This window comes from Onychomys torridus, chromosome 2 (assembly GCF_903995425.1).
Source record: "Onychomys torridus chromosome 2, mOncTor1.1, whole genome shotgun sequence".
Taxonomy (NCBI): domain Eukaryota; kingdom Metazoa; phylum Chordata; class Mammalia; order Rodentia; family Cricetidae; genus Onychomys; species Onychomys torridus.
In genome coordinates this window covers 2,219,989-2,241,550 of record NC_050444.1, presented here as the reverse complement: position 1 = coordinate 2,241,550, position 21,562 = coordinate 2,219,989, and the positions used below count along the sequence as shown (strand labels likewise).

The 21,562-nt window shown below is 38.2% G+C and overlaps 1 protein-coding gene across 3 annotated transcripts in view; it reads left to right on the top strand.

Moving 5' to 3' along the window:
• Nucleotides 1–21,562, top strand: part of Rb1cc1 (RB1 inducible coiled-coil 1) — a 74,806-nt gene that overhangs the window by 37,842 nt on the left and 15,402 nt on the right. For all 3 annotated transcript variants that reach the window (XM_036177535.1, XM_036177534.1, XM_036177533.1), the window contains exons 9-15: nucleotides 7,754–7,938; nucleotides 8,151–8,337; nucleotides 8,418–8,499; nucleotides 8,594–8,655; nucleotides 10,663–10,766; nucleotides 11,418–11,544; nucleotides 11,629–13,517. In XM_036177535.1, the coding sequence (XP_036033428.1) occupies nucleotides 7,754–7,938; nucleotides 8,151–8,337; nucleotides 8,418–8,499; nucleotides 8,594–8,655; nucleotides 10,663–10,766; nucleotides 11,418–11,544; nucleotides 11,629–13,517 (2,636 nt within the window). The remainder of the gene's footprint in view (nucleotides 1–7,753; nucleotides 7,939–8,150; nucleotides 8,338–8,417; nucleotides 8,500–8,593; nucleotides 8,656–10,662; nucleotides 10,767–11,417; nucleotides 11,545–11,628; nucleotides 13,518–21,562) is intronic.

Sequence of the window (21,562 nt, the reverse complement as noted above, 5' to 3'; positions counted from 1 at the left end):
CCAGCCTAACATGCCTCTGCCTCCTTTCCAGTGTTGTGATTATAGCTGACTACCATGACACAAAGCCAAGGCATTGTCTTAGTGGTTCAGTTTGATAAGTAAAGAGTTCAGGTATTATGGATGGAACTGAAATACAAGCCATGAATGTATTTCCTTAGCTGGAGTGAAAAGATTATTTTTCTTTTTTTTTTCCCCCATTTTTCTTCATTAAGAAATTTTCTACTCACTCCACATACTATCCACAGATTCCCCCCTCCTCCCACCATCCAGCCCTCTTTCCCAAGCCACCCCGCATCTTCACATCCCCCAAATAGAGGTCTCCCTTGGGGAGTCAGCAGAGCCCAGCACACTGAGCCTAGGCAGGTCTAAGCACCTTCCTGTAGTTAGACAAATCAGTCAGGACAAATCTCTCTCACCCACCAGGCCCATAGACGCTCAGACCCAACCAAGTAAACATATGGAAACTTATATTGCTTACAAACTGTATGGCTGTGGAAGGCTTCTTGTTATCTACTTCTTCTATCTTAAATTAACCCATTTGTGTTAGTCTATACTTTTCCACGTGGCTTGTGGCTTACTGGTGTCTTTACATGTTGCTTCTCATGGCAGCAGCTGGCAGTGTCTCTCCCCAGCCTTCCACTTCCCAGAATTCTCTTCTCTCTTGTCCCGCCTATACTTCCTGCCTGGCCACTGTCCAATCAGAATTTTATTTATACAGAGCAATATCCCTAGCACCTTCCCATTGCACCAAGGCCGTGCAAGGTGTCACACCATAGGCACCAGATTCCAGAAGCCTGCCCATAGACCAGGGACAGATCCCAATCCCCTTGTCTGGGTGCCCCCCAAACATTTCAAGCCAAACAACCATCTTCAGTATCCAGAGGGCCTAATGCAAAATGCAATCCCATGGGGACTCCACAGCCACCAGTCCACAGTTCATGGGCTTCCACTAGTGTGGCCAGTCATCTCTGCACGTCCTCCCATCATGATCTTGATGTCCCTTGCCTGCAGTATCTCTCCTCTCTCTCATCAGTTGGATTCCCGGAGCTCAGCCTTGTCCCTGGCCGTGGATCTTTTTATCTACCTCCATTAGTCACTCGAACAAAGGCTCTATGATGACAGCTAGGTTATTTGCTAGGCTGGTCACTAGAGTAGACCAGACTAGGCATCCTCTGGACCACTGTCAGCAGACCAAGGTGGGATCAATCTTGTGGATTTCTGAGAGCCTTCCAAGCACCCTCCCTCTTCCTATTCCCATGATGTCCTCATCTATCATGGTATCTTCCTCCCTGCCCTCCCACTCTGTCCCTGTTCCAGCTTGACCCTCCCATTTCCCTATGTTCTCATCCCCTTCTCCTCACCCTCTGCCAACCACCCCACATCCAGTCCGCTCATGTAGTCCGCTCATGTGTCCCTCTTAGAGTCTTTCCCTGTTAGCCTCTCTGGGGTTATGGGTTGCAGTCTGGCCATCCCTTCCCTCCCATTTAGTATCCACTTATGAGTGAGTACATACTATGTTTGTCCTTCTGAGTCTGGGTTACCTCACTCAAGATGATATTTTCTAGATCCATCCATTTGCCTGCAAATTTCATTATATCACTGGTTTTTTTTTACTGCTGAGTAGTACTCCATTGTGTATATGTGCCATATTTTCTTTATCCATTCTTCAGTTGAGGGGCTTCCAGGTTATTTCCAGGTTCTTGCTGTTACGAATAATGCTGATATGAACATAGTTGAGCATGTGGCCTTGTGGTAAGATTGAGCATTCCCTGGGTATATGCCCAAGAGTGGTATAACTGGGTCTTGAGGAAGACTTATTCCCAATTTTCTGAGAAACTGCCATGCTGATTTCCAGAGTGGCTGTACAAGTTTGCATTCCCACCAACAGTGGAGGGATGTTCTCCAACATAGGTTGTATTCAGTGTTTTTGGTCTTAGCCATTCTGACAGGTGTAAGATGGTATCCTAGAGTTGTCTTGTTTTGCATTTCCCTGATGACTAAGGATGTTGAACAGTTCCTTAAATGCCTTTCAGCCATTTGAGATTCTTCTGTTGAGAATTCTCTGTTAAGCTCTGTAGCTCAATTTTTTAATTGGATTGTTTAATATTTTGATGTCTAGCTTTTTGAATTCTTTATATATTTTGGAGATTAGCTCTCTGTCAGATGTGGGGTTGGTGAAGATCTTTTCCCATTCTGTAGGCTGTCATTTGCTCTTATTGACTGTTTTCCTTTGCTCTACAAAAGCTTCTCAGTTTCAGGAGGTCCCATTTATTAATGGTCATTCTCAGTGTTTGTGCTACTGGTGTTATATTTAGGAAGTGGTCTCCTGTGCCAATTCATTCCAGACTACTTCCTACTTTTCTCTTCTAGCAAGTTCAGTGTAACTGGATATATGTTGAGATCTTTGATCCACTTGGACTTGAGTTTTGTGCATGGCGACAGATATGGATCTATTTGCAATCTTCTGCATGTTGACATCCAGTTAGACCAGCACCATTTGTTGAAGATGCTTTATTTTTTCCATGGTACAGTTTTGGCTTCTTTGTCGAAAATCATATTTTCATAGGTGTGTGGATTAATGTCAGGGTCTTAAATTTGATTCCATTGGTCCACATGTTGGTTTTTATGCCAGTACCAAGCTGATTTTATTATTATAGCTCTATAGTAGAGCTTGAGGTCAGGGATCATGATGCCTCCAGAGGTTGCTTTATTATACAGGATTCTTTTAGCTATCCTAGGTTTTTTGTTTTTCCATATAAAGTTAAGTATTGTTCTTTCCTAGTCTGAAGAATTGTGTTGGGATTTTGATGGGGATTGCATTGAATCTGTATATTGCTTTTGGTAAGATTGCCATTTTTACTATGTTGATTCTACCTATCCGTGAGCATGGGAGATCTTTCCATTTTCTGATATCTTCTTCAATTTCTTTCTTCAGAGTCTTCAAGTTCTTATCAGACAGGTCTTTCACTTGTTTAGTTTGAGTTACCCCAAGGTATTTTATAGTGTTTGTGGCTATTGTAAAGGGTGATGTTCCTCTGATTTCCTTCTCAGCCCCTTTTTTCATTTGCATATAGGAGGGCTTCTGATTTTTTTTGAGTTAATTTTGTATCCAGCCACCTTGCTGAAGTTGTTTATCAGCTGTAGGAGTTCCTTGGTAGAAGTTTTGGGGTCACTTATGTATACTATCATATTGTCTGCAAATAATGAAAGATTGTATCCCCTTGATCTCCTTTTGTTGTCGTATTGCACTGGCTAAAACTTCAAGTACTATATTGAATAAGTATGGGGAGAATGGACAGCCTTGCCTTGTTCCTGATTTTAATGGAATCGTTTTGAGTTTCTCTTCATTTAATTTGATGTTGGCTGTTGGCTTGCTGTAAATTGCCTTTATTATGTTTAGGTATGTTCCTTGTATTCTTGATCTCTCTAGAACCTTTATCATGAAGGGGTGTTGGATTTTGTCAAAGGCTTTTTCAGCATCCTATGAGATGATCATGTGGTTTTTTTTCTTGCAGTTTGTTTATATGGTGTATTACAACGACAGATTTTCTTATGTTGAACCATCCTTGCATCCCTGGGATGAAAACTACTTGGTCATGGTGGAGAATTTTTTGATGTGTTCCTGGATTCAGATAGCCAGTATTTTATTGAGTATTTTTGCATCAACGTTCATGAGGGAGATTGACCTGTAAATCTCTTTCTTTGTTGCATGTTTGTGAGGTTTGGGTATCAGGGTAACTGTAGCTTCATTAAAAGAATTTGATAAAGTTCCTTCTGTTTCTATGGTGTGGAACAATTTAAACAGTATAGGTATTAGCTCTTCTTTGAAAATTGGGTAGAATTCTGAGCTGAAACCATCTGGTCCTGGGCTTTTTTTGGTTGGGAGACTTTTTAACAACCATTTCTATTTCCTTAGGGGTTATTGGTCTATTTAAATGTGTATCTGCTCTTGATTTAACTTTGTTATGGGGTACCTATCCAGAAAATCATCCATTTCTTTCAGATTTTCCAATTTTGTGGAGTACAGGCTTTTGAAGTATGACCTGATGATTCTCTGGATTTCCTCATTGTCTGTTGTTATGTCTCCCTTTTCTTTTCTGATTTTGTTAATTTGGATGCTCTGTCTCTGCTTTTTGATTAATTGGATAAGGGCTTATTTATCTTGTTGATTTTCCTCAAAGAACCAACTTTTTGTTTCATTGATTGTTTGTATTATTCTCTTTGTTTCTATTTTTTTGGTTTCAGTCCTCAATTTGATTATTTCCTGGCATCTGTTTCTCCTGGGTGAGTTTCCTCCTTCTTGTTCTAGAGCTTTCAATTGTGCTGTTAAGTCACTAGTGTGAGATTTCTCCACCTTCTTTATTCGGGCATTTAGAGCTATGAATTTTTCTCTTAGCACTGCTTTCATGGCGTCCCATAAGTTTGGGTATGTTGTACATTCATTTTCATTGAATTCTAGGAAATCTTTAATTTCTTTCTTATTTTTTTCCTTAACCTATTGGTGATTCAGTTGCGCATTATTCAGTTTCCATGAGATTGTAGGCTTTCTGTAATTTTTGTTGTTGAAGTCTAACTTTAAGCCATGGTGGTCTGATAAGAGACAGAAGGTTACTTCAATTTTTTTGTATCTGTTGAAATTTGCTTTGTGACCAAGCATGTGGTCGAATTTCCCTGTGATAAATATGTAGTGTCCTTCCCAATCTCTTTCACTTGATTTTAGTTTGAAATCTATTTTATTAGATATTAGGATAGCTACACTAGCTTGCTTCTTAAATCCATTTGATTGAAATGTCTTTTCCCAGCCTTTTATTCTGAGGTGGTGTCTGTTTTTGAAGTTGAGATGTGTTTCTTGTATGCAGCAAATAGATGGATCTTGTTTTCGTATCCATTCTGTTAGCCTGTGTCTTTATAGGTGACTTGAGACCATTGATGATATTGATGAATATTAATGACCAGTTATTGTTAATTCCTGTTATTTTTGGTGGTAGTGTTGTATGTTTCCCTTCTTTGGTATTTGTTGGTATTCAACTATCTATTGCCTGTGTTTACTCTGTCTATGTTGATTGAGAGTTTTGCTAGGTATAATAGTCTGGGTTGACATCCATGGTCTCTTAGTATCTGTATAACATCTGTCTAGGCCCTTCTGGCTTTTAGAGTTTCCATTGAGAAGTCAGATGTTATTCTTATGAGTCTGCCTTTATATGTTACTTGGCCTTTTTCCTTTGCAGCTCTTAATATTTTTCTTTATTCTGTATGTCTAGTGGTTTGATTATTATGTGGATAGGGGACTTTTTTTTTATTCAGTCTATTTGGTGTTCTGTAAGCATTGTATTTTTATAGGCATTTTCTTCTTTAGGTTGGGAAAGTTTTCTTATGTGATTTTGTTGAATATATTCTCTGTGCCTTTGAGTTAGTATTCTTCTCCTTCCTCTATCCCTACTATTCTTAGGTTTGGTCTTTTCATGGTGTCCCAAATTTCCTGGATATTTTGGGTCATGACTTTGTTGACTTTAGTGTTTTCTTTGACTGATGAATCTATTTCTTCTCTTGTATCCTCAACACCAGAAATCCACTCTTCCATCTCTTGCATTCTGTTGGTTATACTTGAATCTGTATTTTCTGTTCATTTACTCAGATTTTCCACTTCCAGCATTACCTCAGTTTGTGTCTTCTTTATTGACTCCATTTCAGTTTTGAAATCTTGAACTGTTTCCCTCACTTGTTTAATTGCTTTCTCTTGGCTTTCAAAGGATTTACTGATTTCTTCCCATTTTTTGTTTGATTTTTCCTCGATTTCTTTAAGGGAATTTTTCATTTCCTCAAATAAGATCTCTAATATCTTCTTAATGTCATTTTTATGGTAGATATTTTCTGTTTCTTGTGTGTTGGGATGTTCAGGTCTTGCTGATGTAGGTTCTGATGGAGCCATATTGGTTTTTATGTTGTTGACTGTATTTTTGCACTGGCGTCTACCCATCTCTTTCTCCACTTGGTGCAAGTGGTGTCTGTGTCTGAGGGAGCCTCTCTTGGTGTAGCATGAATCTTAAAGAGTCTTATTAATAAAACTCAAACCTGAGGCCAGTTATTAGGGTGAATGCTGGAAGATCAGAGACACAGAACAAGCCACAACTTTCTCACCTTGCTAGTTCCTCCGGTGATCATTTTTCCTCAGGCTGGAAGCTTCTGAGTCCTCATCCCAATGGCTCTCAGCTGAACTGTGTTGCTCCAAAGCCTGAACGCTTAACCAACCAAATGCTTAACTAACTACATGCTTTTCTCCTTCAATTCCTGGTCCTCGCGCCTTATATACTTTTCTCTTTCTGCCCCCACTCCTTGGTATTAAAGGTTGGGTTTCTGGGATTAAAGGCGTGGGTCACCATGCTTAGCTGTTTCTAAAGTGGCCTTGAACTCAGAGATCCGCCTGGCTCTGCCTCCCAAGTGCTGGGATTGAAGGTGTGTACCACCACCGCCCAACTTCTGCTATAGGTTATTCTTCCCATTTTCTAGCCACCATTTCTGGCTCTGTTCTAGTGGCTGTCTGTTCTCTGACCCCAGATATGTTTATTTCGGGGAACACACAATATTTCAGGGGACACAATACCCACCACATCTTGGTCTGATTGATACTCTTGATTGAGTGGGAGCTCTTGGTCTAGTCAGTGCTGATGGACTTTTTGTCTTAGGGAGCAGCTCTTAGTCCAACTGGCACTAGTGGGCTCTGTCTCAGGGAGTAGCTGCAGTCTTCCCGTGTGGTAGATAGTGGTAGTCTGACCTATCTGCAGGATGTCTGCCTGCCAACTGGCCTCTTAGTCCAGTTGGGTGCTGGCAAGCTCTGTCTCAAGAAACAGTTGCAGTCTTGTAAGGTGGGTGGGATTTGGGGGAGGTAGGGCTTGGGTTACAGGGTCTGATGGGGCATGGGAGTAGTCTGACCTGTGTGCAGGAGGCTTGCCTGCCAACTGGCCTGAAACTGGAACTGCAATGGGTGGGGGTGTAGGGGCGCAAGGTTGTGCCCCTGGGCCCAACGCCTAGGGGCTGGGTGTTCGGGTATGAGGATAAAGACTCACCTCTTAGTCCAGTCGGGTGCTGGCAGGCGCTGACTAAAGGAACAGTTTGAAAAGGTTATTTTCAATATCTTACGTACAACTTAGTATCTCATATTCTCCCTCAAAAACAAATAGGACAAGAAAGAGAAGAAAAATAAGAAATATGACCAGTTGTTTCCACCACCCTCAAAGCACAAAAACTGAATTTCATCTTGTGCTGCTATACCTCCTCCTCTTGTTCCCTCCTTCGTGTCCCTCCTCCCCTCTGTGTTTCATGGACTGGAGTTTTACTGTGTAGCCCAGGTTGTCATCTTTCCTGCCTCTGCTTTTGGAGCACTGTGGCTGCTATTGGTTGTTGCATTTTTATTTCTTGTGAGGTTGATGTTTCATGTGCTTGTTTTTAGTGAGAAAAATCAAAGAAATATAAAAGTCTTAGGTAGCTTAAATTTTGTTTCCCTGACATTGTAAAGAATGTGTTTGCTTTGGGCTTGAGTTTGGATCAGTTGTTTTAATACAACTTTCAAGATAACAGATTATTGTAAGTTGGTTTCCGGTCCCTGAACTAGCCATTTGCTTTGTTTCCCCTTTAGTGTGGGATACAGATTTTAGGGCTCAAAATGTAAAGTGGCCCATTATCTGTTTTTCTCTTAATTGAGTGTTTATGTCATTTATCTAACGAAATTAAATATTCTTAAAACTTTTTCTCAAAGGGATTTTTAGCTAATCAGATGAGAGCTGAAAACTTGAAGGATGCATCTGTGTTACCTGATCTGTGCCTGAGTCATGCAAATCAGCTAATGATTATGTTGCAAAACCACAGAAAATTATTGGATATTAAACAGAAGTGTACCACTGCCAAACAAGAGCTAGCAAACAATCTACATGTCAGACTGAAGTAAGAGATACTATCATATTTAATTTAGGCTCTTTAGAGTTCATGCTTTTATCTCCCAGTAATGAATAATTTCCCCTTATGATTCCATCGAAATGCCCATTGATTACCCTGGGATTAGACTTTAGAGTCTTGATCCTCACAGTTTACCTACAAGATGATTTTTTAGCAAATGTTGGGACTGTTGACAACAATGAATCTTGCTGCTTCTGTAGGTGGTGTTGCTTTGTGATGCTTCATGCTGATCAAGATGGAGAAAAACTGCAAGCACTGCTCCGCCTCGTCATAGAGCTATTAGAAAGAGTGAGAATTGTCGAGGCTCTCAGCACAGTTCCGCAGATGTATTGCCTAGCTGTTGTTGAGGTTGTAAGGAGGAAAATGTTCATTAAACACTACAGAGAGGTAAGCAATTCCAATTATTTAGTTATATGTGAACATTAATCACTGTGATATGTTATTAACATAAACCTTCTTCTTTTAAGTGGGCTGGTGCTCTAGTCAAAGATGGGAAACAGTTGTATGAAGCTGAAAAGTCAAAAAGGGAATCCTTTGGGAAATTATTTAGTAAGTGTTAATTTATTTACTCTTTTCCTTTTTAATTTCTTTGGCTCTTAAATATTTCTAAAATAATTGTATTTCTTCCTAATTCTTCATATAGGGAAATCCTTTTTAAGAAACCGTCTGTTTAAGGGACTGGACTCTTGGCCCCCCTCATTTTGTGTATGTATTTATTTTCTAATCATGACTAAATTTGTATATTATAAAACCTCCTTTTTTAGGGATAGAAGCATTTATCAGAAACAGAATAAGTTGTGATAGTTTTAAATCAGCATTAAACGGTTTTGGCTTTAAGGGTTACCTGGTATAAGCTTTAATATGTGTTAATAATTTGTTGTTTTTAAGTTTTGAGGATGTATTTCAATTACAGTATTTATCCTTCCTCTTCCCTCCCTCTAAAGCTTCCTATACACCCCTCCCACTCTCCTTCAAATTCATGGCCTTTTTTCATCAATTCTTAGTGTGTGTGTATACATATATATTCCGAAATATAACTTGATGAGTCCAGATAATGCTACTTGCACGGGTATTTTCAGAGTTGACAGTTTGGCACTGGACAGTTGGTTGGTGTGTTCATCCTTGGGGAAGGTCACCTCTCCTGCTCCCAGCTTTCCTTAGTCCCCTGCAGTTCTTTGTTGAGGCCTCTTGGGTTTTTCCATGTGTTTGTTGCTGTCCTCCTCGTTCACCCCTCACGTTTGGGTATGCTGGTGAGACTTTGTGGCTAAAGCTTCTAGTGTTACTACAAGGTAAATTCCCTAGTCCTCTGTCTCTTACAATCTTTCTGCCCCCCTCTTGACAATTTTTCTTGAGCCTTTGGTGCTTGAATGTTTGTGGATGTACCCTTTGGTACTGTCCTCCACAACTCTTCAAATTGATTGGTTATGGTTTTTCTGTAGTGATCTCTGTTGCAAAGAGAAGTTATGTTAATGAAGGGTGAAGGTGTACATTTTTCTGTGGGTATAAGGACAGATATCTGTAGATTGTTGTTAAGGATGTGCTGGTTTAGCAAATAAATGGTTGTAGATTCTCCTACTGTCATGACTTCACTAGCACTGAGTAGTTATCTAGGTTTCCAGTACCAGGCCAGGTCTCTTTCTTGTTGAGTGGCTCTTATGTTCAATTAGAGACTTGTTGGTTACTGCCAAGTATGTGTGCCACTACTTCATGACCAGAGAGCACACATTAGGCTGTCAAGATCAATGGAAATGCAATTTTTTTTAGCTGTTTTGTTTTTCCTTTTTTTTTTTATACTCTTTGCTGTTGTCTTTTCATCCCTTTGTGTCCACACCACTTCATTACTTGGTGAGTCAGAGTAATTTGAGTCTTCAATAAGTCTTTGTTAAAATTAAACATGATAATATCATTTGATATATTTTAAGGCCAGTTAGCTAGATCTATTCATTTTTAAAATGAAAAGAAACATTTTTCATGATCAAAGAAATTTGGGAAATGCTATGTGCCCCTCCCTTGTTTTAGGATCTCAGTTTTAAATATGTTTCTACAGGGCAATCTTTCTTAAGAATGTACACAAGTAATGTAATTGGAATTCATATACATACTTGCTTATCTATGAACCTATTTTATGTAGATTATTCTGACATATTTAAATCTTTTTGACCAATGATTAAGATAATTGGAGTTATTTTTAAAAGATACCACTCTTGCCAGTATTAAAAAAAAACAACTAGGAGGACTTTAGAATTAATACTTTTTGTTTAAAGTTGACCCATAGTATTTTTTCAAATGAGAAGAGCAAAGAAAGAAATCTTCCTAAGGCATAGCAATAGAATTTACTATACAGACAACTTTTGTGATCATTCTGTGAGTCAGGGGAAATTGGGGCATAGCACATGCACAGTGCAACACATGGCACCATTTTGTATTGATGGGATACCAGAACTTCACTAAAATGGTGCAAGGACAATATGGGAAGAACAAGCATATGAGCTGTCACCAAACAGCTCATTGTCCAGACTGTTAAAGCTTCACAGTTAGTGTGTCCTGTCATCTTTGCAGGGCCCTTTGTTTCATTCTATTGTTTTTCTCTCTTAATTGTGATGACAACATTTGTCACATTTTTGTCATTCTCTTATGTTATATTTAATTATAGCAAGAAATCATATCTAAATCCATCCTTTATATTGGTAAAAATTTTTTTTCCTTTTATAGACTCAGAAGCCTCGAAAATTTGACTGTGAACTTCCAGACATATCATTAAAAGATTTACAGTTTCTTCAATCATTTTGTCCTTCAGAAGTGCAGCCGTTCCTCAGGTAAAGGCCATAGTATATTTAACTTAGTTGATCTTAAAGTGCTGAAAGTTATTTGTTTTCTTCTGGCTTACCTGACTTGGCATATTGGGTTTTGCTGTGGGATATTCTGTGTGTTAAATGTGTTGCTCTGATTGACTAATAAATAAAACATTTATTGGCCAGTAGCCAGGCAAGAAGTTTAGGCGGGTCAAGGAGAGAGGAGAATTCTGGGAAGTGGAAGGCTGAGTCAGAGACACACTGCCAGCTGCTGCCTTGAGAAGATGTTAAGATACCAGTAAGCCACAAGCCACGTGGCAACTTATAGATTAATAGAAATGGGTTAACTTAAGATATAAGAACAGTTAGCAAGAAGCCTGCCATGGTCATACAGTTTATAAGTAATATAAGTCTCTGTGTGTTTACTTGGTTGGGTCTGAGCAGCTGTGGTACTTGTGGATGAGAGAGATTTGTCCTGACCGTGGGCCAGGCAGGACCAGGAAAAGTCTAGCTACAGGGTTTTTTAGGATATAAGCTTCTTCCAGCTTGCCCATCCTTGCTTAAGAAGGACTGGTCATACTGTTGGTTTTGTTTTTGTTTTTTTTTTTTAAGGATTAATTGGTTCACAGTTCTTGTAAGAAACTAAAAATTCAGTTCGTTTGCATTCTTTTTCAGGGTTCCCTTACTTTGTGACTTTGAACCTCTACACCAGCATGTACTTGCCCTACATAATTTGGTAAAAGCAGCACAAAGTTTGGATGAAATGTCACAGACCATTACAGATCTGCTGAATGAACAAAAGGCAAATAAGTTGTTTTAAATATTTGTATTAGTATAAGATGTCTGCATTGTTAAAGATTTTTAAAAGTCTCACTCTGTGTTCCAGGTGTCCACAAGTCAGGCATCCCCACAGTCAGCTGCTTCTCCAAGGATAGAAAGTACAACTACTACCTCACCAAAAACTCCTCCTCCACTAACTGTTCAGGATCCCTTATGCCCAGCAGTGTGTCCCTTAGAAGAATTATCTCCAGATAGCATTGATGCTCATACATTTGATTTTGAAACCATCTCCCATCCAAATGCAGAACAAACTATTCACCAAGCTTCGTTAGACTTGGACTCATTAGCAGAAAGTCCTGAGTCTGATTTTATGTCTGCTGTGAATGAGTTTGTGATTGAAGAAAATTTATCATCTCCAAACCCTGTAAGTGATCCACAAAGTCCAGAAATGATGGTGGAGTCACTTTATTCGTCAGTCATCAATGCAATAGATAGTAGGCGCATGCAGGACACAAGTGCACGTGGAAAAGAGGGATTTGGAGATCGTGCTGCTCTGCATGTCCAGCTGGAGAAGTGCAGAGTTGTTGCCCAAGACTCTCACATCAGTATACAAACCATCAAGGAAGATCTGTGCCACCTCAGAACATTTGTACAAAAAGAGCAGTGTGACTTAGCAAATTCTTTAAAATGTACAGCAGTAGAAATAAGAAACATTATTGAAAAAGTAAAATGCTCCCTAGAAATAACACTAAAGGAAAAACATCAGAAAGAACTCCAATCTTTAAAAAGTGAGTATGAATGTAAACTTGATGCTCTAGTAAAAGACAGTGAAGAAAATGTAAATAAAATTAAAAAATTGAAAGGAGATTTAATATCCCTTGAAGAGGTTTTACAGAATAAAGACAATGAATTTGCTTTGATTAAACATGAAAAGGATGCTATCCTCTTCATGCAACGTGAAAAGGATCAGAAGTTGTTAGAGATGGAAAATATTATGCATACTCAAAATTGTGAAATTAAAGAACTCAAGCAGTCACGAGAGTTGGTGTTAGAAGACATGGAAAAGCTACATGTCGAAAATGATAAGAAAATAGAGTCACTGAGAGCCGAATTTCAGTGTTTAGAGCAAAGCCACCTAAAGGAATTAAAGGACACAATGCATGTCAGGCACACACATGAGTTTGAGAAAGTTATGACAGACCACAAAGTATCTTTGGAGAAATTAAAAAGGGAAAATCAACAAAAAATTGACCAGATACTGGAATCTCATACCTCAGCTATCCAGGAAAAAGAACAACAGTTGCAGGAATTGAAACTCAAGGTTTCTGATTTGTCAGACATGAGGTGTAAATTAGAGGTTGAACTTGCGTTAAAAGAAGCAGAAACTGATGAGATGAAGCTCTTGTTGGAAGAGAGTAGAATACACCAGAAGGAGACTTTGAAGTCTCTCCTTGAACAAGAGACAGAAAATTTGAGAACAGAAATAAGTAAACTAAACCAAAAGATTCATGATAATAATGAGAATTATCAAGTGGGCTTATCAGAGTTAAGAGCTTTAATGACAATTGAAAAAGATCAGTGCATTTCAGAGTTAATTAGTAGACATGAAGAAGAATCTAATATACTTAAGAATGAATTAGACAGTGTAACATCTTTGTATCACCAAGCATTTGAAATAGAAAAAAACCTGAAAGGACAAATAGTAGAACTGCAGAGTAAATTGAACACGGAACTGAATGCGCTTGAAAGACAAAACGATGAGAAAATAACCCAACAAGAAGAGAAGTATGAGGCTCTTATCCAGGACCTTGAGAAAGATAAGGAGAAATTGGTCATGGGCCACCAACAAGACAAAGAACAGCTAATTCAGAAACTCACTTGTGAAAAAGATGAAGCTGTTCAAACTGCACTAGATGAATTTAAATTGGAGAGAGAACTTCTTGAGAAAGAGTTATTAGAAAAAATCAAACATCTTGAGAATCAAATAGCCAAAAGGTAAGTATTAAGCTTAGTATGTGATTGTTACTGATGACTCAAATGTACATGTTAATCATATCTTGATTTATTCATTGTTGTCGTTAACAGAGAAACTGGGATGTTTTCACAAAGTGAAGAAATTTTTACTTTTAGAATATTGTTTATCATAAATGTGAAAACAACATTACATAACTTTACTATTGCTAGATTTGAGTATGGTGGCTTGTGCCTGTAAGCCAAGTATTTTGGGAAGCTATGGCAGGAGAATTGCTATGGGCCCAAGCCTGGACTGCAGAATGAACTTGTTCTAGACCACACTTTGTCTTGAAAAGTAAACAAGCCACAAAATACATCAGTATTTTGGAAACTGTGTATAAGGACTTTTTACTTTTTTAAATTAAAAAATTCTTTAGCTTTTACTAAATTCTTCAATTGAAATTAACTTTGTTCTCTTTCTATGTTTGTATTAGAGTTCAAGTTTCCTCTGCCTATGGTTTAGCGAAGGCTAAATAGATGAGAATGTGCAGAATGTTTCTCACTATTGTTTTCCTGATACTACAGTTTCATTTTTTTTTCTGGTTGGAAAGATAATATTTTTAATTTCCAGACTGGAAATTGTGGATTTCTTTTAATTATATTTTTTATGGTTGCTGTCTGTTAATATTTTTTAATTACCACAGATGGGTTTAGAAACATTGCGATCAAATTTTGCCCAATAAACAGCTTGTGGAGTATGACTAGTATATCATTCAGTCCTATCATTAGTTCTCAGAGTGAATATTTTAAGGGTGTGTGTATGCTTGTGTGTATATGTTTGTGTGTTTAATTCCTGCCTCTTTGCATCACCACATTTAAACACTCTTAATTGGCTGCCTGCAATATAATGCTGATTTTGAAATAGCTTTTTGTATTCTTAAGAGATGAGAGGGTTTAATAGAGAAATAAGCATGTGGGAATGGTTATAGAACTATGGGAGACAAAAATTAAAACAGTGTAATTTACTATGGAAAAGCTCAGAACTAGATGCTAAACTGGAAATAACAGATTATTTATATTAAGGAATTAATTGCAGTAGGGGAAATAAACTGTCATTGTAGAACTGAGTTGCGTTCTAAGTACAGCATGGACTAGTTCAAGTTTATTCTAGGTAATAGGGTCAGGATCAGTAGATGGAGCCCTATAAAGAGAAAGCAATCAAACAAAAGGAAAGTTTAGCCAAACTGACTTACCAAGATTCTTGCTGCTAGCAAACTAGAGTGTTAAGAAACCAAGGGTAGGAGATGAAGAATTTGATCCAATATTGAGAGAGATCAAATTACAGAAGTGGGGGATTTTCTCCAAACTGACTTAACAAACTTCTTGCTACAACTGAGCAGTACAAGCTGGGCAAGAACAGTTGTCAAGGTTGGAATCTAAAGGGCCTAGAAGAGACTGACTAATAATGTTTAGTGAGTCTTTGTCAAGCTCTAAGTGAGTTTCAAGAAGACATACTCTGAAGCCTTCATCAAAAGTGATTCTCTATGGTTCACTGGGAAGCTGCCACAGTACTTAAGAACCTCTGAAAAGCATCAAATGTTGGCTTAATTTGCAACATTAAAAGGAGTAGTTCTCAGTTACTTGTCAGGAAGTTACTGTGAGACAACTGGCTACAACCACTTCTGGAGAATAGGACTGTGTCTGTCTTCTGTTTTCCAAACCTTGCAGGTGTTCTTTGATTGGCATACTTGAAGCTCTTCAAGGGATTTTGGGAAATGCAGTCTCTGACTTGAAGTATGTATGAGATTACAAAAGAGGTGGTAGCAGTGTTGTGGGAGAGTACAGTCTAGTATTGTACCCTGTTTTAAACTTAGTAGTCAGATGTACATATTTCTTTACCCTACCGGTATTGAATGTCCAAACAAAGACAACTTTAATATCATATTTGTTTTACGTGATGCAACTTCTGTACCACATATGCCTGAGATTTCCTTATCCTCTCTCTTTTCAAAAGTAAAACTAAAATTGATGTTATTCTATCCTTCCTTGATTGGACATTTGTTTTCTCACTGTCACAGTCACTGAAATTCTGTAGGATAAAAGCTGAAAAAACTGCAGGGTCTACCATTATCATCTCTTACATCATAAACTGGAAGAGTAGAAGGGGTTAAAAAACAAATGCCTTAGTGTGGATAGATTTAAATACTAGCCTTTATCTCTGTAATTACCCTTGCAACTCTGATAAATATTTGCAGCTTCCTTCTATTATCCACTCCATTCATTACCTTAGCCAGTGCCTTATCTGATTGCAGTTCTTCACCTGACAGGCATAACTCAAATCTTTGCAAAGAGACTGACATTTACTTGTATAATACAGTTGCTGTAAGGTTTTTAATTTAATTAAACTTTTTTGAAATGTGTGTAAAGCACGCGCATGCCTACACCCAGAGCCTTGTACTTGCTAGGCAAGCACTGTACCACTGAGCTATAACCCCATTCCTAGCTGATAGTTTTCTTTTTTGTCCCCTCCATTACTATACATAGTAATGCCTAGAGAGACAACACAGGAAATCTGTGTTATATTAATTGTCTTTTCTGCCCTTATTCTATTGAAAGTATGAAATTAAATCAGTTATATAGTATACTACATTTTTACTCATTGATCCAGTATAATGGGGTACCTTCAGTGGCCAAGTGATAATTCAAGAAATGCTTAGGAGGGGTCACATGTGTTTTATGGCATTTGTGTGGAGATCAGAGGACAGCCTTGACTTCACCTTGCTTGAAACAGAGCCTCTTTTGTTGATATTATTCACTACTATATACTTCAGACTAGCTGTCCTACAAGCCTCCAAGAATTCTTCTGTTTACATGTCCTGTGTTGCCAGTAGGTATGATTGGATTACAGAGGTATGCTACTACACTTGGCTTTACTGTAGTTTCTGGGAATTATAATTTAGGTCAGCATGCTTGTGTAGCAACCACTGAGCTGTCTCAACCCCAAGGACTGCTTTCTGTAGAAGTAGATCACATCTCTAAATGTACATAGGCCAAAATCCTGCTGCTTTTCACTGGACTAATATTATATATACCAGTTTTAAGTTCTGTTTCTGTGACGTGTCATAACTGGGAAAATTGTCACAAAATGGTCTCTGACTCAGAGTATTATTACATTTGGATTTTACTTCATCCTTGCAAAACGGCACTCTTATGAGTCTTCAGTAGATTGGGTCACAGTTGTATCAAGCTAACTGCTTTAGTAATTATATATGAAGCAAGACCAGTGCTTATATAGACATGAGGTTGTGGTTACACGTCTTTATCGGGAAATATCCTTAGTTGAATACAGCTGCCTTTTTTTTTTTTTTTTTTTTTAAGACAGGGTTTCTCTATGTAGTCCCAGCTGTCCTGGAACTGTGTAGACTAGGCTGGCCTTGAACTCACAGAGATCCATCCGCCTGCCTCTGCTTCCAGAGTGCTGAGATATAAGGTGTGCACCACCGCTGCCTGGCAAATACAGCATTTTTTTAAGGTTGAGGAATAATAGTTTGGCAGAAATAGGGTTTGGTATAAAAAATTCAGTCCACGTGGAGAAAAGCTGACCTTGTGGAGTTAGATTAGTGTTCTTTTCATGATGATTAATGTCTAGTTTGCTCAGCTTGTCATCTAATGACTAGGTAGGTATCTACTGAATTACTGAAATGTGATTCCTAGGAGATTTCTTGCTGTGGAACATTTCTTCAGAGCACTTTAAGGACATTCGCATTCCATTCCTATCTTCCGAGATACATCTATAGTCATTTTCTATGAAGTCCTCCTACTCCTCAGTCCCTTCAATATGGAGAATTGAACTAAAACTCTCCATGGCACACAGTCTCAATACATAATGTCTCACTGGTGAGCCACAGTGAGTTCAGCGTGACCAGCTGTACGTATCCTCCCAGATGTCTAAAAAAGGCAGTGTAGTTGATTGCTGGCCCAGGTCTTATAATTCAGTGGAAAATATGATTCTCTGGAGCTAATTAGATTCCCAAATACCCAATTCAAACTTTATTGTTTTGTTTTTACAATTTTAACCTTTATTTAACCCATTGTATGGACTGACGCCAGCTAACATTCTAGGACAAGTCTTCTGATTTCTGCTTTGGATCTGCTACCTGAAGTGGAGCCATACTGTGTCTCCGTGATTTGCCTTTAATTGGCATCTGCCACTGCAGAATCCAGTTATTCCTATGAAATGTATTTACTTTCAGTTCTTGTCTACCTCTGCAAGCTGTGACCTACAGAAAACCATTAGTCTTTTAGTCCTAGGTTTTTTGAATAATTGGGGAAATAAATTTCTTTGAATATTCTCAGGGTGTACATAAGAAATGTTGTCTAATGCCCTCCCTTCACATGCCTTCCTGTAGAGGCAGGATTTTCTTATTTCACGTTTTCTGCTTAGTCCCCTTTTTGCCTGAGAAATATTTACTTGACCCTGAATTATAGGTATATAGCTATACAAGTGAAAAATGTAATAATAAGTCATAAAGAAATCCCCATTTTTTTGCCTGAGAAATTTTTGCTTGACCCTGAATTATAGGTATATGGATATACAAATAAAAATATACTAATAAGTCATAAAGAAATATATTTAAAAACCTTTCTTGGTATACATAGGATTTTACCACACTTAACCTTTTAGCAGTACATTTTGACTGAAATATATTGAAATATAGCATATTAATACATACTTAGGGAATAAATTTGAATAGTCTTCCCATAATTGTGCATATTCTTTGTTAGGAAATTAAATAAATGCAATAAAGGTTGATTCTTCATTGGTTTCTTTGTGTAACATGAAAATGCCAGTGAGTGACCTTTACATAATCTTCACATCCATTAATCTGTCTTGTATATTGAAAGGGTATTTTATTGCCCATGCATGAGTTTGTGAGCATCATGAATTAGTCATTTGGAAAACACTGGTTCATTAAGATATAGACTTTCCAAATGTTGACATGTTGTAAAATACAGCTAGCTCAATACATGCATACCCAAAATATTTGTATAAGTACTTTAACATTAGATACATATTTTATTATACTTTGATTAGTGGCCAAAGGGCTTTATAAATATTTCCCATTTCATGGCACAGAATTTTATTTTTATTTTTTAGATTTTATTTTATGTGCATTGGTGTTTTGTCTTCATTCATGTCTGTGTGAGGGTATTGGATCCACTGGAGCTGTAGTTATAGTTATGAACTGCCATATGGATGCTGGTAATTGAACCCAGGTCCTCTGGAAGAGCAGCCAGTGCTTTTAACCACTGAGCCATCTTTCCAGCCCCAGCATAGAATTTTAATTGATATAAAATACTCAAGGAAGAATGACTTCTTACTATGTCAACAAGAATACCTTCTCCTTTTCCCCATTATCATGAAGAGTAAGTTCTATGTTACTGTTTTTAATCTGTTCTGATGCCTGTACCTCCATCAGTGTAAGTATCAGATGGAAAAGACAAATTATGTTAAGAAAGTAACCTTTAGGAGCAAAGCAACACAGAGAAACCCTGTCTGGAATCTCTCCCCCCCCCCAAAAAAAAGAAAGTAACCTTTAAGCCCACCCTCTGCAGGTGGAATTCCAAAACTTTCAGGTCTAGAGTGGTTTTGTACCCTTTTACAAAGGGCCAGAATATAAATATTTTGGGCGTTTGTAAACTAGATAATCTGTATTCAAACTACTCAGTTGTAACATTGTATCAAGAGAGCACTTACAAAAAATGGGTGGTGGGCTAACTGCCAACTTTTAAAGGATCTTAATACGGTGATCTTACTTGAATTTAATGTTGGTTAGTTGATCTAAGTTTAAAGCAGTCAATTTGGGAGCTTGATAATATCCAGCAGGGAATGTGGGATCTGATCATTGTGGCCATTTATAATTTTGTCCTGATTTAATCCTGGGACTGATCTTATCTCTGCCCCACCTCCTCACATTGGGTGCATTCCCCACCCTATCCTCCCATATTTCTGCCAAGATAAATTTAAGTATGTATGAATGCAAACATTCCTTGGTTAGATAGATGTTTAACTTAACTTGGATACCTGGTTTGAAAGTCTGTAAGCAACTAAATAATGTAAGCAGTTCTTGTAAAGGACCTGAGTTTTAAGAATGGAACCACCAATTGCTCTGGGGGGCGAAAAAAAATCCTTTTCCTGCATGGAAGGGAAGCTGTGTAGGATTTGAAAGGGCAGCTGGGACATGGTCCAAAAGCCCTACCTTCATTGGTCCCTTCATCTTTAAAAAACAAAAAAAATGGTGTCTTGGAATGCCCTGATCTGGTGTTGCATTTTGCCATTTCAGTTAGGTCATAACTGCCATCAAATCTTAGCTCAGTCTGCTTGAGCTTAAACAGAACCACTTAAAGATCTTAGCTGATAACAAATGTGTATATTTGTGTTTGTGTTTGATTTCAGTTCCTCCTTTTTATCACCATAATCACCCCTTACTCAGAATGCATCTCCTTGCTTCCCCAAAGCTATGCAGTGGTGGTCTAGAAAACAAAACTGAACAAAAGGTTGTATCAACAGTTACTGTTTCATTACTGTGTTGGTTAATTCTTTCATCTCAGACCTTAGGGTAATATAAAATAAGACAAAATCATGTACCTGATGACCATGTGAAATAGTTTCTAGCAAAAACTCAATATAGGATATCTTTGGCATGGGATGTGCTTTTGTCCTGAGGCTGGCTAGGGATGATGTCTCTTTGGTAGAATGTTACATAAAGCCCTGGGTTCAGTCCCCACTACTCAGGAGGTGGAGACAGAAGGAAGGCCAAAGTCATCCTCAACAACATATGTGAAGTAGAGGCCAGCCAGTCTAAAACATCCATTTGCATCCCAGGATAATTATTTTTTGTTCTCTGCATCTTAAGCTTTTTTAAATTTTTCCCAAGCCTCTGGGTCATTGTGCAGTAACCTGTGCTAATCACCACAGGCTCTTTTCAGAGGGAATAAGTGTGATAGCTGTATGTGCTTGCTTGCCTAGACCCATCTCTTCTACCTGTGTCATTTATCCTAAAACACAGTACACCTGGCAATATAAAGATGAAAAACACTTAGAATGATAGGTATTTGCACTTGTATGTACATGCCTCCAATGGCACAATTTGAACTATACTGTTCATTCTTTTTTTTTTTTTTTTTTTGGTTTTTCGAGACAGGGTACTGTTTCATTCTTAATAATACAAACCTCTCTTTCAGACTTATTTGCTGTGTTCTGTTCCTTTTATCATGATATCATTCAGAAAGCACTTTGTTACAGTAAAATTTGAATGTATGACTCTTAGTGGCCAGTTGTAACCCCACTTTTTCAGCCCATTCCATACAATTCTGTTTGATTGTCTAATGTGGCCATGACTGTCTATATTCTAAACTATTGCCATTTACCCTCTATCTATAGGGACAATTCTTCAGGGACTGTATTAGCTGATTAGGATTATCTCTCAGTCCTGCCTATGCCTGGTTATCCATTGTTATAGTCCTGAGTCTGTTCTCTCATTAATATTTCCTTTGTGCAGCCCTGCTAACTACATACCATCAGTGATAAAGCTTTAACTTGGACAGCTCCATTTCTTTCAACCCAAAGGAGAAATGGAAATAAATTCTTCACCTTTTAATTGGTTGTTATTGGTTGTAGTATTAAGACAACTCCACGTAGTTAAAAGAGAGGTTTATTTTTGTTGGGTAACTTACAAGTAAAGGGATAGGTTACAGGGTCTGGGGAAGGTGTAGCACAGTCTAGCAGTGTTCTCTGGAAAACTGCTCTGTCTACCTCCAGTATCCAGGATCCAGGAACCAAGAGAGCCAGCACATCCAGATTTCGGGTCTTAAGTGCTCCTGTCTTGGCCGGCCTTGAAGGCATGACAGTTACCGAAGCCTCAGTGGAGGTAGTATTTCCAGGGAAAAGCTGGAACAGCTACCCACTACAGGATGTGTTACATGAAATAGAATATTCTAGCTTTTCTGCACTAAGCCATAGATCAGACATTGTCTCCAAGTGTGTGTAGAGGAAAATTTGCCTGAGTGTTCAGATTTGAGTTAGA